The sequence below is a fragment of the Diceros bicornis genome, chromosome 21, assembly GCF_020826845.1.
Source record: "Diceros bicornis minor isolate mBicDic1 chromosome 21, mDicBic1.mat.cur, whole genome shotgun sequence".
Lineage (NCBI taxonomy): Eukaryota > Metazoa > Chordata > Mammalia > Perissodactyla > Rhinocerotidae > Diceros > Diceros bicornis.
Genome location: NC_080760.1, coordinates 53,292,348 through 53,308,655, shown reverse-complemented (window position 1 = coordinate 53,308,655; position 16,308 = coordinate 53,292,348). Strand labels below are relative to the sequence as shown.

The window sequence follows — 16,308 nt, the reverse complement described above, 5'->3', positions numbered from 1 at the left end:
GACCGTTGAGCCCCTATAGAGCTCGTGAGAAGGGTCTTCTCTCACTCCCTCTTGGGCTAGCATTTCTGGGTGGGTGGGCAGAGCCTGGGGAGCCTTCGCTTCAAAGATTGTTGCCTTCACTCTTCAGCAAGCACTGGTGGAAGCGTTCTGCCTGACTTGACACCTTTCTCTCCGATGGAACGTTGCTCTAGTCCTCAAGACCTGATGCAAGGTTTAGTTGTGTTTTGTTCATAGGGTTTTTCCTTTCTTAAGTTCTTTCTTTTTTTTTTTTTGTTATTGTTTTTTTTTTTTTTTTTGTGAGGGAGGTCAGCCCTGAGCTAACATCCGTGCTAATTCTCCTCTTTTTGCTGAGGAAGACCGGCTCTGAGCTAACATCTATTTGCCAATCTTCCTCCTTTTTTTCCCCCAAAGCCCCAGTAGATAGTTGTATGTCATAGTTGCACGTCCTTCTAGTTGCTGTATGTGGGACACGGCCTCAGCATGGCCGGAGAAGCGGTGCGTCGGTGCGCGCCCGGGATCCGAACCCGGGCTGCCAATAGCAGAGCACGCGCACTTAACCGCTAAGCCACCGGGCCAGCCCTTAAGTTCTATTTTTTAAAATGTTTCCAAGTTCAAAAGGTACAAAGAATTAAAGTAAAAAGTCTCCTTTTTTCCCAGCTATCAGTTGCTTCCCAGGAAGCAGTTGGTGTTCTGTTTGTCCTTTGTAAGATTGCCCAGGGATTATCACGTATTTTTTTCACCCCTTCTTATGGAAATAGCATATTAAATACACTCTGTGCCGTGCTTTTTTTTTACTTGGTATTTTCTCTTAGAGCCCTTAGACATCTTGGCGATGATTCCATATGGATGTGACAGTGGCTCCTTCTTTTTGACTGTTGCATGGGTGTCATGTCCCAGCAGTGGGCATGGGAGTGCTCCCCGTTTTCTGAAAGAGGACTTCAGAGCAGGGCCTCTTGGCTCCTTCTCAGCTCACATGTGCACCTACTATGCCCAGACACTGTGCAAACAAGCCGCTTTTTAACCCCCCTGGCAACCCTAGGAGGAAGGGCATTTGAATCCCTTTCACAAGTAAGTGAAGAGATGGCCAGAAAGAGGGCGAGATTCACGTGGCCCTTACATGGTAAAACCAAGATTGCAGATGCAGTGTTTTTTCATTGCCCCTGCACTCATCTGTTTCATCAACTTTCCATCTCTTGGTAAAGAAAGGAGTGGTCTGGAAAACAAAACAGCTCTTGTAATCTAACCTTGCAAAAATATTAGAATTGTAGGGATTAAAAATTTATAATTCTTCTACATGAACAGATTTCTTCGGATCTCTGAAATATTTTAATGGGAACAAACATTCCTCATCACCTGCCCTACCCATTGTCCACTGTTAGAGCAAAACTTTAAATGTCTCCCAGGGGACATTTGGCAGTGTCTGGAGACTGGCATCTGGCGGGCAAAGAGTGCTAACATCCTGTGTGCACAGGACAGCCCCCCTGACCATCATCCAGCCCAGATGTCGGGAGTGCTAAGGGTGAGAGACACATGTACAGTCAGAGCCTGTTTTTATTAAAACTGTGTGTGTGTGTGTGTGTGTGTGTGTGTGTATATTACTAAGTCTGGAACTTGGTGCTGGCCAGACTTGCTGCTGGCTACTCTTACAAAAGGAGGCCGGTGAAAGCAGGGCAGTAGTTATAAAAATATAGGAAACGAAAGCATTCATTTCTATAACATTTAATTTTTACAATAGGCTTATATTACTTTTGTAGGAAAAAAATGTTTTCTGCTAAAAACACTTCTGCAGAGTAAATGACAGCAAGTCAGTTGCAGCCCTGCCCTCCTCCACATGGCCCTTCCTGACCATCCCTCATCTGTCAGAATCACTTGAAGGCAATTCAGAGATTACTTAGGTGACATTGTTGGGGCCTGGTCCTTTCTTGTTGAGATGACAAAATTAGGTGGATGCATTACTTGCTGCTTCTCTTTCCAAATGGAAGTAGCTTTGTGGAATGTGGGGTGTGGAGTAGAGAGTGATGGGCTCAGTCCACTTCCTGGCCACAGGACTGGAAAGAAATACCTTGACTTCTCTTCCCTCTGCTGGCTGCCTTGTTGGTAATGGATGAGGTAAAATAAACAAGAGCATTTTATAAATCAGGAAGCCTTCCTATAGCATCACAAGGCACTGCCATTCTTCCAGGCTGCCCACGAGGTTGGATGGAGCTCTGGGCCCTCTCTGCTCTCCTGCTTGGCCCCCGTCCGTCCTCTATCTACCCCTCCCTCCAACCATCCTTTTGTCCCTCTCTCCGCTCATCATCTACCCCTCCACTTCTCCATCCCTCTGTCCATCCTACATCCATCCATCCTGCAAATGTATGTGGACCAACTGCAGCACTAGGCAGCTCAGAGATGGGACACTACATAAAGGTTCAGTTCTTAGCCTCAGGAGCCACCATTTGGTCAGGGGGACCAATAGCAGTAGAGATAGTGACAAAATCCAAGGTCAGAGGAATATGTTTCCCATTTTTTCTCACTCTAAACTTCTTGTCATTTGCAGAATAAAGCGATTGCCACCCCTGTCCAGGGCGTCTGGGACATGAGGAACAAGCAGTTTCACACGGGCATTGAGATCAAGGTGTGGGCCATCGCGTGCTTCGCCCCCCAGCGCCAATGCACGGAAGTCCACCTTAAGTAAGGCCACTTGAGAAACAGAAGCACCTGGCCTTAGATGGACAGGGACAGAGTGACTGCTGGGATGGCCCACTCTCTCTGGGGCTGGGGAGCAGGGGTCGTGAGCTCAGTTTTGATCGTAGGGGTTGGCAGCATCTCTCTGTCAAAGAGCACTTGCTCAGGGTGGACGGGGCCAGGAAATGTGGGCCACCTCAGTGCTGCTGTTACTTCTCGGACCCGTTATTGAAGTGAGTGTGGAGAAGTAGTGCAGATTATGTAAGAAACAAAACAGCAAATGAAGAATAAGTTTAAAAATTAGAAGCAAAAGAGAAAATTGCATTCAGTTAACTAAAATTATTTTTAAAAATCACTTTAGTTTCATATTTTTTTATCAACCCAGCCTGGCCCAAGCATCAGACCCTTTGAAAGTAGCACCATAAACATGTAGCTTTGTCGCTCATGCTTTTGTGCCAAACTAAACCCAACAGGATAAAAGAAAGCTTTTGCTTCCCACCTCTCTTGAGAGGAAGCAGGAGGAAAACTGCAAGGCCTGAGAAGTGTAGCAGATAAACATTTCATCAAAGGGTGATTCTGAAAAGCTGTGGCTCTCAGAAAGTTCTCGAGAGCTGTCTGTCGGAGGCTGCCTTTCCTCCACACCGCCAACAAAATGAGCTGGCGCTTATTCAGCCGGAAGCACAGGGAGGGCTTGGGAAAGAGGCTGAAGGTTGGAGTCTGGACGCCAGGCACCTCTCCTCCCTGCTTTCTGTCCTCGGTTTTCATTTCATTTGCCTGGAGCTGGATGGCCCCGATGTAAATTCACATGTAGATAGAAGCGCAGGTGCACACACACATTTCCTTAACTGCATGCGTGTGGGAGGTTGAACACTAACTGGCTAGGTTGGATTGGAATGTCCTTACCCTTATTTGTAGAAGGCAATGTTATTTTTATTCGTAAGCTTAAAATAGAAGCCGTCGATCTGTCTCCCCCGCCCCACCCGTGACTTCACCAGGCTCGTTGGTGGCAGCTGCCAGTGTTACTCTAGCTGTGGGTTGTTTTGTTTTCTCTCATGATTATGTCATCCAAGTCCAAGTTGTATACATGAGAATAACTGAGGGGAAAAGATCCAAGGGCACAGTCAGCTCACAGTTTTCTTCACTCTGACAGTGCTTGGCCTTCCCAGACCCGGTGTGTTGGCTGTGTTCCGAACTAGAACTCGGGGCTGGTCAGGCCTGCTGAGCGGGTGGCAGCTGCTCCATGCATTGCTTTAAAAGGACAGCTCTTGTCACTGCACACTGGGAGCATCACAGCTGGTGTGGCAGCGTGGATACGATGTGAAGTTTTCTATTTTATCGTAGCAGAATAGCCATGTGTGACTTTTCAGGAAGCTACGTGTATGCCTGGCATCTGTCACCTTTTTCAGGAGTTAACATGTTGAAATGGCTTTGTCGAGGACTTAGATTCTGATCTCAGTAGGAATGGTTTTGGGTTTGGTTCTGTTAAAATTGTGCCCTTTACTTAGGTTCTCTGGTTGGTCTGAATTCTTTGGCACTCGTAGCTCATTTGGTGTAATGCACCATCTCCTTCAGGTCCTTCACAGAGCAGCTCAGAAAGATCTCAAGAGACGCTGGAATGCCGATCCAGGGCCAGCCGTGCTTCTGTAAATATGCCCAGGGGGCGGACAGCGTGGAGCCCATGTTCAGGCATCTGAAGAACACGTACGCCGGCCTTCAGCTGGTGGTGGTCATCCTGCCTGGCAAAACCCCTGTTTACGGTAGGCCTTTGGCAGTGGTCTGACCTGTGGGTGCTCATTGCACCCCTTTGTGTTTGTGCCGCTCTGAGGAGGAGCTCGATTCTGGCCCATGCGTGAGCTGAGAAAGACAAGGTGGTTTCTGGTCACTGCCAGGCGAGTGCTCAGGGCTGCCCTCGCCAGTCTCTCATGAGGCCACGATTCCTGGAAGCCAGCACGTGTGCAGTCATCTTGTCCAGCGCCTGACTCAAATGTTGGCCGGAAGGAAAGACATTATTCAGAGCACTCAGGGTGATCCACTAGGTGGCCATCTGTTTATAATCTCTGTGCCCGCCTCAGAATTCTCTAGAAGTTCTTCTGAGTCCTTTATGCTAGAAGGGCAGTTGCACATTCATTCAGCTCAAATTTACCAAGCCCCTGTGACGATGTCCCAGGCCCTGGAGAACACAGAGATAAATCAGACAGCCCTCCGTTCCAGAAGCTCCCAGGGTTGGGGGGAGAGACCTGTAGACAGCGATCACACAGCAGGGCAGCAAGCGCTCTCTGAGGTCTGTCAGAGAGCACTGTGAGAACCCAGCGGCTCCGGTGAGGGGGTGTTTGGAATGCGAGCCTGTGGTGTGTGGGGGCCAAGGGGCAAAGGGCAGAGGGTGAGACTTGGTTGGTGTCGCCAACCCATTCCCTGTCTAGGCAGTGACAAAATGCAGACATATAAAGTCACGCTTCTCTCCTCCAAGGTACATATCCAGAAAAAAGAGGGAAAGAGAAAGCCCTTGTGGTTTCCATCCTGTTAATATTCTCCCAGGAGTCACCCTGTTTCCACAAGACTGCCCAGGGAACAGGTGACCAGTTCCTTCATGAAAGAATCCAGAAACGGGGGTGTGGGCCTAGATAGCTCTTTAATGATAGCTCAGATTTGCATTTGCCGAGGATTTTGAGGATGCTGCTGTTTTTATTTTTAACTGCTCAAGCATTTGCTTGTAACCCTGAGCGCTGTGATAGAAGGTGGCATTCCTGTCAGGATGCCAAGCCCTCAGTTCCAGACTGGCTCTGCCCGTGCCACCCTGCAGCCCTGGATAAGTCATTGAAACAATCATCACTCTTGAATAAGGAGGGAGCCGTACTCACCCAGCCTCACTGATGAGTGAGGGTGAGACTTCCATGGGTAGTGCAGGCGTGGGCAAGGCAAGAGCCATGACTGGAACCTGGTGCCCTGACCTCCCTCTGCCTGCCAGTCACCCTCTTCCACAGGTTAGCTACAGATGGTACTGGCCAAAAAAGCCTGATGCAGTTGCCATGGTTGCTCATTTGCGTGTGCCTTTGCAGGTTCCACGTGGGGCAGGCGGGGGCTGTTAGGGCAAGCTAAAGAAGGGGCGCCAGCGAGAGCTGTCACGTGTGTACCTTTTGTGCTCCACAGCTGAGGTCAAGCGTGTGGGAGACACAGTGCTAGGGATGGCCACACAGTGTGTGCAGATGAAGAATGTGCAGAGGACCACGCCGCAGACCCTGTCCAACCTCTGCTTGAAAATCAACGTCAAACTGGGAGGCGTGAACAACATCCTACTGCCCCAGGGGAGGTAAGGCGGGCCCTTCAGCCTGGGGTGGAGCAGTTAACTGCAGGATGCCCAGTGGGATGGGGGTGGTGCACAGGTAGGTGGGGTCCATTCATCTGTGCCGAGCTCACTTTCCTAGCCGCATCAGATAAAGGAAATGAGTAAGACGCAGGTCCCGGCTGCTCACGGTCTAGGGGACCCTGGGCACCTGTGGGTCATTGAGTGCCATGGCCAGGCTCTCTGAGAGAGACGAAGACAGAGTGCAGGGGCCCAGGGGCCTGCAACGTGAGACATGGTGGCTGCACCATGAAAGAGGATGAGCAAGGCAGAGCAAGGAGCCAGGAGATGGGCTCCTTGAATGAAAGTTTGTCTCCTGGAGTGGGGAGCCATGGCTGCTGTGTAGACTGGAGTACCTCCTGTGCCTCCGAAGCCAGGCTGGTACTGGATGCTGCCTGATGCTGCCAGTGCTGGGAACGTAGCCCTTTGGACTGAAAAGCTCTGCATAGGAGCACGCTGTCGGCGGGTTTCAGGCCAAGGCCAGGATCTGTGGCCAGGTGCTGGGGGCCAAGGGGAGGGAGGTTGGAGCTGCAGGGTCCTCGGGTACCTCCTGGGCCTGGCATGCAGCCCCAGGTGCTCGAGGGCAGGGCCAAGGTTAGCTTTTGCTCCTCCTCAGACCACCAGCCTCTGATGCAGGCAAGAAGAGAGGTCTCCACAATGAGAGATTGTGGAGGAAATTTTATCGTTGAAGAATCCCAGCAGTTGTCTTGGTATTTGAATGACAGATAGTAGTGCGGTCATGTTGTTTGACACATTTGCCCTTCACTGACTCAGACTATCCTGGTGTGGAAGTGGTACTCATGAAGACAGTAGGCAGTCATTGCTTCTTTCGTTTATTCGGAAAATAGGCATTATTCCGCACTAACTGTGTGCAGAGCCCTCTAGCCTGCCCTGAGGTTACCCCAGTGTTGGCACACACCTGAGTGAGCATCCGAGTCAGCTGCAGGCCTTGTTAAACCACGGAGGTTCTGATCCTGTCTGGATTAGGACCCAAGTACCTGCCTTGCTAGCAAGTTGCCAGGTGGTGCTGATGCTGCTGGTCCAGCGAACACACTTTGAGAACCACTGAGTTACACTGTTGACTGGAGGGAGTTGGTTGAATTTATTAGGAGGCAGCATGGTAAACTGGAAAGAACCCAAATTTAGAGTCTGACGCGCTAGAACCTGACTGGCTCTGCATTGAGGGGCCATCGACTCACTCAGGGCACGCGAGTGAGGACCTGTCGAGAGCAGGTGGTGAACTGAAAGTGCCGTTCACTTGGTCAGCAAGTCATGTGTTGATTGAGTGCCTACTGTATGCCAGGAGTTGGGGCCAGAAAAGGGAGGACAGGGACCAAGGTCCTAGTCCTCTAATGGAAGGACCCGTACAAGAGGGTCCATAACTATGTCATATATGGCTTTACAGGTGAGCAGCAGCGACATAGTGGGAGGGGCAGGAGCTCGGGAGAGTGAGCAGCTGGGGTTTATATGGTGGGGGTCTTATGGAGAAGGTGGCACCGAGCAGACGGCAGGCACCGAGGGTGCACACATGTGGATGCCTGTGAGAAGAACATTCCAGACAGGGTGCAGGCCATGCAAGGATCCTGTGGTGGGAGCCTGCCAGGAGGGTTGGGAATTGTTCTAACGAAGGACTGAGGGGCAGAGGGCTGGCCAGCAGGGGCCTGAGGGCTGCTGGGGTCCTGGGGCTCCCTCTGGGCAGGATGTGACCATTGGAGGTTCACAAGTGAAGGTGTGGTCTGGCTGACCTTGTTCTAAAGGCCACTTCGGCTCCAGGTGGAGTGGGGACCAGGAGACCCCTGCGTTATCCTAGGAGAGGCGCTGGTGGCAATGGTGAGCGGGGGCCGCCCAGAGACAGGGACGTTTTGAAGATGAGCTGCGGGGCTTGCTGATGGCTCGGGTTTGGGCTGGTGAATGAAAGAGGAGCATCAAGGATGAATCCAAGGCTCTTGGCCTCCGTATCTGCAGAGACAAGGCAGCCTTCGCAGATGAGAAAGCTCCGAGGGCTGTGCCGAGACGAGCAGGTTGGCAGGAGGCGTGTTGGCCTCCAAGAGGAGATAATGGGTGGACAGGAGAAACAGTCTGGTGTCAAGGATGTATGTTTAGGGGTCCCTGGGTGTAGAGGTGATATTTAAGGTCATGAGGCTGGTGAGATCCCTCAGGGCAGGGTGTAGACAAAGAAGGATGTCTGAACCCTCAGCTCTGGGGAGTCCATGGTTAAAAGGTCGTGGAGGTAAGGAGCCAGCAGTGGAGCCTGAGAAGGGAGAGGAGAGCAAGGAGCCAAGCCGGGCAGGTCCTGGACCCCAAGGGCAGCGTGTGCTGTGTCACATGGTGGTGACAGGCCAAGTATGATGAGGGCTGAGGCTCCACCGTTTGCAAAGAGGAGTCTTGTTGCCGTGGCAGCTCAAAGCCTGATTGGGAGGGGCCTAAGAGCAGTCGGGAGGCAGACGTTGGGAAGCTGCTTGCTCCTCCCTTCCAAAGCGTGGCGCTCGCAAGCAACTGGATACCTGCTGCATTATTGTTACCAACACCACCACCACCGTTTTTGTACGGAGGGGGTGGGCTTGGAGAAGACACTGCCCACAACTGTGCTGCCTGGCCCTGCCTTACATTCCTGACCCTGAGCTTCAGGGGGGCCCTTGGCAATCCTGGGGGAGAAAAGCCCCCAGATGTGGTTGGAACAACACCGGGACTAAAGGGGGAAACTTGTCCCTATTTTGTGGAAACTGACATGTGGTATATACACTTGAAACATGCTCCCTTTCCCCCTTACTGCCTCGACTCAGGGTGAGGGGCATTCCTAAATGAGTGTAGGGGGCTAGTGGTTGCAACCAGGGGAGTTAATGGCATCCCGTAAAGCGGCTGTCCAGTGGGAGTCCTGCTGAGATCGCTTTCCCATTGAATTCCTGTCCTGCCTGCATCGGCAGGCACACTGTGCTGCTGGTGAGGAAGAACAGTAATCAGGGCAATAATAGTATCAGCAACTCCTAGTGTGCGTGATGGGCCAGGCCCTCTGAAAGCAGTTGACATGCATGAGCTCATTCAGTCCTCACCACAACCCCAGAAGGTGAGTACTATTATTTTCTCAGTTTTTCAGGAGAGAAAAATGTGAGGCATAGAGAGAGTAAGCTCCAGAACGCACAGCTGGCAAGTGCTAGGACCTGCCTCTGTCTCAGAAGCCATGCCCCCAACCACTGCGCACACTGCCTCCTCCAGAAAATGACTACCGGAATACAGTCAGGGTGTAGAGGACCAGGGGGAGAAAGCTTAGAGCAGTGCTTCTCAACTGGGGTGGTTTTGCTCCTCCGGGAACGGGTGGCAATGTCTGAAGACGTTTTTGGGTGTCAGGACTCGGGGTTGCTCCTGGCATCTAGTGAGTAGAGAACAGGGATGCAGCTGAGCACCCTACGGTGCACGGGACAGCCCCTCCCACACCAAGGTGACCTGGCCCCAAGCATCAGCTGTGCTGGTGGTGAGACGCCGTGGAGCAGAGTGTGGCTGCAAGGCCAAGGTTGAGTAACAAACCATGGGGCCTTTTGTTAATAATTATTTTGGAAATTTTCAAGTGTATACAAAGGTAGAACTCGCACCTCCCTGACCCCCGGCCTCAGCAGCTGTCAGCGCCTGACCAGTCTTGTTTAGTCTACACTCCACTCTACCCTACTGGGTTATTCTGAAGCAGATCTCACATCTCATATCACTTTATCTGTAAGGTTTTCTGTATGTATCATTAAAAGATAAGGTCTCTTTTTAAAAACACAACCACAGTACCATTACCACACAAGTGACAATGGTGCCAGCATCATCAGGGGTCCAGGCAGCATCCCAAGCCTTGGCTTCCATTGCTCCTGCTTCCCTCCACAGGCCTCCAGTGTTCCAGCAGCCGGTCATCTTTCTGGGGGCCGATGTCACTCACCCACCCGCTGGGGACGGAAAGAAGCCTTCCATCGCCGCAGTGAGTGTCAGCACTTCCCGCTGGGCCCTCTGTTGGTGACATCCTCCCCGGAAGGGACTCACAGCCCTTCTGAGCTGCCTGTGGGAGGGGACAAGGTCCCATCGCAGCCATGTGGCCAGAGTTTCTTCCTGAAAAGCAGGAAGTTTACTGAGGTTTACTGGACTGCAGTTGGTGAAATGAGATCTCATGGAAAATAGGTCTTAGGGGACACTACCGAGGGAGAAATGTGTTCTGAGAAGCAGTAAGAGTTGTATGAGTGAGCATTGTCCAAAAAACCAGACCAAAACCCCAGACCAGATCTGTCAGCCTGGAAGGCTGCTGGGAGGTAGCTCCTGTCCTACAGGGCCTCCCCACAACTCTGGTGATACCTGATGGCTCCACGGCCCCTTGGGGCACATGCTGCACCTCGTTTTCAACATTTTCTATTTTTTATTAACAAATGCTAAATGTAAAATAATTACACCATCTAGAGTTAAGTGTCGACCTTTCCCTGTTCTAACTTGGTGAGTTTTGTCCAGGTGGGGGCGTGGCAGCCTTTGCTTCACAGGCGGTCATGGTGCTGAACATCTGTGCTCACACCTGCCTGTCTGTCCCCTTCCCATAGAGGCTGAACTGAGCCTCGTCTCTGCGCCCAGAGCTGGCTGTTCTGGGAGAGGCAGCATAATCATTGCTGTGTCCTTTTGTTTAAGAAGACAGACAAGTGTGTACTCAGACTAGTGTGGACTTTAAATGTGGACTGTAGAGAACAGAGAGTGTTACCTCAAAGTCATCTTTGACGGGACCCCCATGTTCTGCAGCCAAGGTAGCCGAGTGCGGAGAAGGAAGCATCAGGCACAAGGTTGTGCATCCCCAGTGTCCCCAGCGGGGACTGCCAGAGTGATGTCTGTGCAATTGTGTACGCCATCATTTGTCTGAAACCACCTCTTGGTTTTCTTTCCACCTAGGGCAGCTCGTCCGTCCTGCCCTCACTCCCTCTAGACCAATCAAATAATAATGTTGCATTTTCTGAGCACCTACCACATACCAGGCCCTGGGCTAGGTGCCTAACTACGTCGTCTCATAATCTTATGAGGTCACTGTTAGTTCCCTCATTTTACACGTGAGGAAGTTCAGAAAGGCTGAGCTCAATTGCTCGAGAGCAACAGCAGAAAACACAGCTCAAGCCTACCTGAGGTTCAGAGTTGAGTTCAAAGCCAGTGTTTTTCATGTGCTGTGCAGAGTGGTGGGGGATCAGCACACCTGTTGGGTCTCTGTGTACAGGAGCTTCAAGCTCTAATTCCCCTCCATCATAGCGGCTCTTTTTGGAGCGACCACAGATACATATGCATCCCTGAAGTGTCTCAGATGAGGAACCTGAGGCACACGCATGGGCAAGGCCCCTGCCCACAGCTCAGTGCTTGTCTGTGAAGCGCTTCAGATCCTGAGGTGTGACTGACCACCAGCCAGGGAGACCAGAGCAGCCCGGGAGGTACATGCTTCAAAGAGGGCAGTCCTGGGCCCCCAATGTATGATGTGTGTCTCATGTTATTCAGGAGCCGTGCTTCCTTTATCAAATGAGCATCACATAATGTAATTCCTCCTGCTTGGCCCAGCAATCCAAATACCACTCCTTCCTACATAGACAGCATTGTTTACTGTGCTAAATATTTTTCAGCCCTTTCCATGTTTGCTTATCAAAGAGCAATACAGCAGAACAACCTGGTATAATTGTGTCTCTCTCACTGTCACTATCTCGGCTCCTCTGGTTGGCACCTTCAGGCAACTACTTACATGCCAGCTTGCCCTTTGGGACACTCTGCCATTCCTAGGGGTCAAAATCTTAGGATATTGTACATTGATGTGCAAATAGCTTCTTTGGGAAAGCAGTGTGCTTTAAAAAAACTAGGTGCCTTCTTGATGTAATTCAGCCACATCTGATCACAAGCAGAATAAAGGTTTGGAATAATTGACTATTTTTTATTAGATACATTGGGCAAACTTTTATTCTTTGGAACCTATTTATGAGCACTATTGCCACATGCTGAAAAGAAGCTTAAAGGTGGCGGGTTCACATCTGATGAGCCATTGTTAGTTCACCATGACGTGAAGTTCAGGGTGGAGACACTCCTACCGTCCCCAGTCCTTTCTCCAGCGTGCACCCAGAGCAGGGGGCTTTCGGAAACTCTTGATGAACACTCATTGCATGCCCCAACAGGTCGTGGGCAGCATGGACGCCCACCCCAATCGCTACTGTGCCACTGTGCGGGTCCAGCAGCACCGGCAGGAGATCATCCAAGACCTGGCTGCCATGGTTCGCGAGCTCCTCATCCAGTTTTACAAGTCCACGCGCTTCAAGCCCACCCGCATCATCTTCTACCGCGACGGCGTCTCGGAAGGGCAGTTTCAGCAGGTGGGCCGCCTCTTTTAGCTTTACCTATCTCTGTTCTCAGAGTGTCTTGAATTCACCTGTTTGTCCGGCAGCAGAGCTTCCTGGGTTCTCTAATGAAGAGAGTGATGGGATTTACGTTCTGTCCCAGGGTTTATCTGTTCATAGCATGCAAGGTGGGCTGGAGGAAGAATGGGCACTGGATTGTCAGGACCCTGAGTCAGGCCAGTGGTGCTGAGGCAGGATGGGGAAAGAGGAGCAGAGATGGACGTGGGCCTGGGCCCTGAATTGCTGTGCAGGGAGAGGTTGAGTCCAGGCTGACTCGGCAGCGCAGCTCGCTGGCCGGAGCCCTTCCGGAGCCCGGGCTTTGCCTCGCAGGGTGTGGAGAGTCTGTGGGGCAGGCACACTGTTGTGTCTGGGGGTCCCCTGTGTCTACAGTGTGAGGGGTGGCCTGGAGTGGGGAGAATGTAGAGGCAGGGTGAGAACTATGGCAGGGGGCCAGGAGGAGTGGGTGGAGCCCTTTTGAAAGTGAGGTCAGCAGGACCCGACCACTATTTGGATGTGGGAAGAGTGGCAGCATCTTGGGTGATGTGTAGGTCACAGCCTATTGTCGGGAAGGCAGGGGCACCATCACAGACATTCGGAGAACACAGCAGGGGAGGTAAGTGAGGAGGGAAGGGGAGTTTGTTGTTGTGCTCTGGTTGGAAGCACCTACCTGCAGCACCCCCAGGTCAGGGTGACCTGTGGGCAGCAATGAATCCATCCTAGCCTGGAACTCGGGAGGTTAATACCCTGAATGCGTCTCCACATTGGCCAGGGATAATTGCACCTGCGCTCCCACCATGTCCCCAACACACGCTTCATTGGGAGATATTAGCAGGGAAAGCAGAAATAAGATATGGGGGCCCATATCTGATGCTGCAGGAGATCCACCCAGAAAAGAAGGCATCCTGCTAGCTGCTCTGGTGTCAGCCCTGTGTCAGAGGCTCAGGCTGCCTTGATAACTAGGCTAGATAGCATATGACATAAATATGGCATAATTAAGGCATAAATATGATTGCCTTATTATCCCAGTCCAGAGGAGAAGCAGCAGCTCGTCCCCCTGAGGCCCATGGTTGGCGAGGAGAACTGAATTGGTGCTCCTTGACTGGCTGGCAGCACCTGGCCAGGGCTTCTGATTTGGAGCTGCTGCGGAGGCCAGGGCTGGCCGTTCTTTTGTTGTCTCCTCTCGAGTCCAAAGTCCAGCGTGTGCCAGCCAACCTTGAATGTACCTCTTGTACATAACCTTTTGGGTTCCCTCCTTTGGAGATCTTCTGAGCCCCCTGCTGTTGCACCCTCTATCACAGTCAGTCCTACGGGAGAAGAGGGATTGTGCTTTTCTCTGTTTTTATCACTCTTGAATATACTCTGTGTCTTACAGAATCATCACAACTGGGGTTTCTGAACCCAGAACCCAAGACATACTTTTGAGACATCATAACACAATATTTAATTAGGACAATTGCTAAAAATCTAAGATGTGTGGTCCCTATGATAGCCTTCATCACATGGTAGGTGGTTCGCTCATTTATCTCTGACAACAGATGGTGAGAACAAGACAACATCTTATGATCCTTATCCCGAAACTCCCGGGTGCTTACCTGCCCAGTGCTCTGCATGTTACTTTAGTCTTCCCAGCAAGCCTGGTCGGATGTTCCCATTTTAAAAGTGAAAGAACTGGGCATCAGAGTAGGTACATGGCTTTCCCAGAGGCACACAGCTACGTAGTGGTGGAGCTGGGATTTGAACTCTGGGCCAACTGCTAGGCCAGTGTTTGTTCCGCCAGATTCTCTCCTTCCCCTCCAACACAAAAGACAAGTTGTTGAATTGATTTGTTCATGGGTGTGTCTCCCATAGTGCCTCATTACTACTCTGTGTGGGAGGTGCCATTTTTCGTGCACTTAGAACATTCCAGATACTGTGCTAAGCAGTTGCATGCATTACCTGATTTAAACCTTTTAATCATGAAACCTGGGTATCATTCACTCCATTATATAAATGAAGAAATGGGCTCAGAAAGGCAAAGTCACACAGCTAATAACAAGCTGGTGGAACTAGGCGGCTTACCTACAAATATTTGCCAAATAGCGTATATTATTAAGAGATTTATTTTAAGGTAGCAAGAGGCCCTAAAAACATAACGATCCTCAAGTGTGTTTTTCCTTCCCTCAGGTTCTCCACCATGAGTTACTGGCCATCCGTGAGGCGTGTATTAAACTAGAAAAAGACTACCAGCCAGGGATCACTTTCATAGTGGTACAGAAGAGGCACCACACGCGGCTCTTCTGCACTGACAAGAACGAGCGGGTGAGTTTACTTGGCTGAAGGAGCAGCCAGTGCACAGCGCTGGGCTCTGGGGCCTCACCGGACATGGGTCTGGGCTCAGCCCTTGCCCTGTGCCACCTCACAGAGTGCCTGTGGCGACTCTGCTGCTGTTCCAGGTTCTCGGGAGACCTTGTCCTTGGAGCGACTTTGTGGGGACCTAGCCTTAGGCGTTAGAGAAGGGCTCTCCTCCTGGTGAGAAGTTTGGACCTGTAAATCCCACAGGTCTAAGACAGGTCCAGGCGGGAGATGTCATTTATGCAATAAAGAAATTCCCCGGGCCAGCCTGGTGGCCTAGCGGTTAAGTGCGTGCACTCGGCTGTGGCAGCCCGGGGTTCGGATCCCGGGCACGCACTGACGCACTGCTTGTCAAGCCATGCAGCAGTGGCATCCCATATAAAGTAGAGGAAGATGGGCACGGATGTTAGCCCAGGGCCGATCTTCCTCAGCAAGAAGAGGAGGGTTGGCATCGGACGTTAGCTCAGGGCTGATCTTCCTCACAAAAAAAAAAAAGTGTTTTCCGTGTTCCCAACAAGATAAATAAAAATATATCCACACCTAGACACATTGTCCTGAAACTGCAAGGCATCAAGGCAGTTGCCTAAGAAAAGAGACCCTCCCAGAAGAGAGAGGCATTAGACTGACAGCCAGTAGCCCTTGAATCAGTCACAGCAGAGCAGGAAGTCGGTGGGTTAATATCCACATGTGCTGAAGGAAGGTACAGCATGGCAGCGATGGTGCCACAACACGAGAAATGCTTATTGTCTAAATGGAATGCAAAATACAAATTGAGAATTAACAGTGAGAAAAAGGATACTTTGTCACAATCACAAGGATGATCCACCAAGAAGATATAACAACTATGAGCTTGGATGTACCTAGCACCATGACCTAAAAATAAGTAAAGGAAAAAAAGCAAAAACTGACAGAATTTCAAGGAGAAATAGACCAATCCACCATCAAAGAGAGATATTTTAACACATCTGTATCGGAAACTGAAACAAGGGGCTGGCCCCATGGCATAGTGGTTAAGTGCGTGCGCTCCGCCTCTGGTGGCCCAGTTTCAGATCCCGGGCGTGCACCGATGCACCACTTGTCAGGCAATGCTGTGGCGGTGTCCCATATAAAGTGGAGGAAGATGGGCATGGATGTTAGCCCAGGGCCAGTCTTCCTCAGCAAAAAAAAAAAAAAGGAGGATTGGCATGGATGTTAGCTCAAGGCTGATCTTGCTCACAAAAAAAAAAAGAAAGAAACTGAAACAAGCACAAATTAGTAAAAACCGAAAATTGAAAGAGTGAGATGAATAAGGCCGATCTAATAGAGAGAATCCTACTTAAAATAGTTGAGTTATGAAAGTTGGCCTCATACCAGGTCACAAAGGAGGTCTCAGGAGATTTCCAACCCTCAGTATTGTACAAACTACATTTTTTGATCATTATACAATTAAATTTAATATTAACAGTAGAGGGGCCGGCCCGGGGGCACAAGTGGTTAAGTGCGTGGGCTCCACTGTGGCGGCCCGGGGTTCGCCAGTTCAGATCCCGGGCTGGCACCGACGCACTGCTTGGCAAGCCATGCTGTGGCGGCGTCCCATATAAAGTGGAGGAAGATGGGCACGTGTGT

At 50.9% G+C, this 16,308-nt stretch overlaps 1 protein-coding gene across 2 annotated transcripts in view; it reads left to right on the top strand.

The window, feature by feature from the left end:
• Window positions 1–16,308, top strand: part of AGO2 (argonaute RISC catalytic component 2) — a 124,112-nt gene that overhangs the window by 89,908 nt on the left and 17,896 nt on the right. For both annotated transcript variants that reach the window (XM_058564992.1, XM_058564991.1), the window contains exons 11-16: window positions 2,540–2,673; window positions 4,240–4,424; window positions 5,815–5,974; window positions 9,869–9,959; window positions 12,154–12,348; window positions 14,536–14,670. In XM_058564992.1, the coding sequence (XP_058420975.1) occupies window positions 2,540–2,673; window positions 4,240–4,424; window positions 5,815–5,974; window positions 9,869–9,959; window positions 12,154–12,348; window positions 14,536–14,670 (900 nt within the window). The remainder of the gene's footprint in view (window positions 1–2,539; window positions 2,674–4,239; window positions 4,425–5,814; window positions 5,975–9,868; window positions 9,960–12,153; window positions 12,349–14,535; window positions 14,671–16,308) is intronic.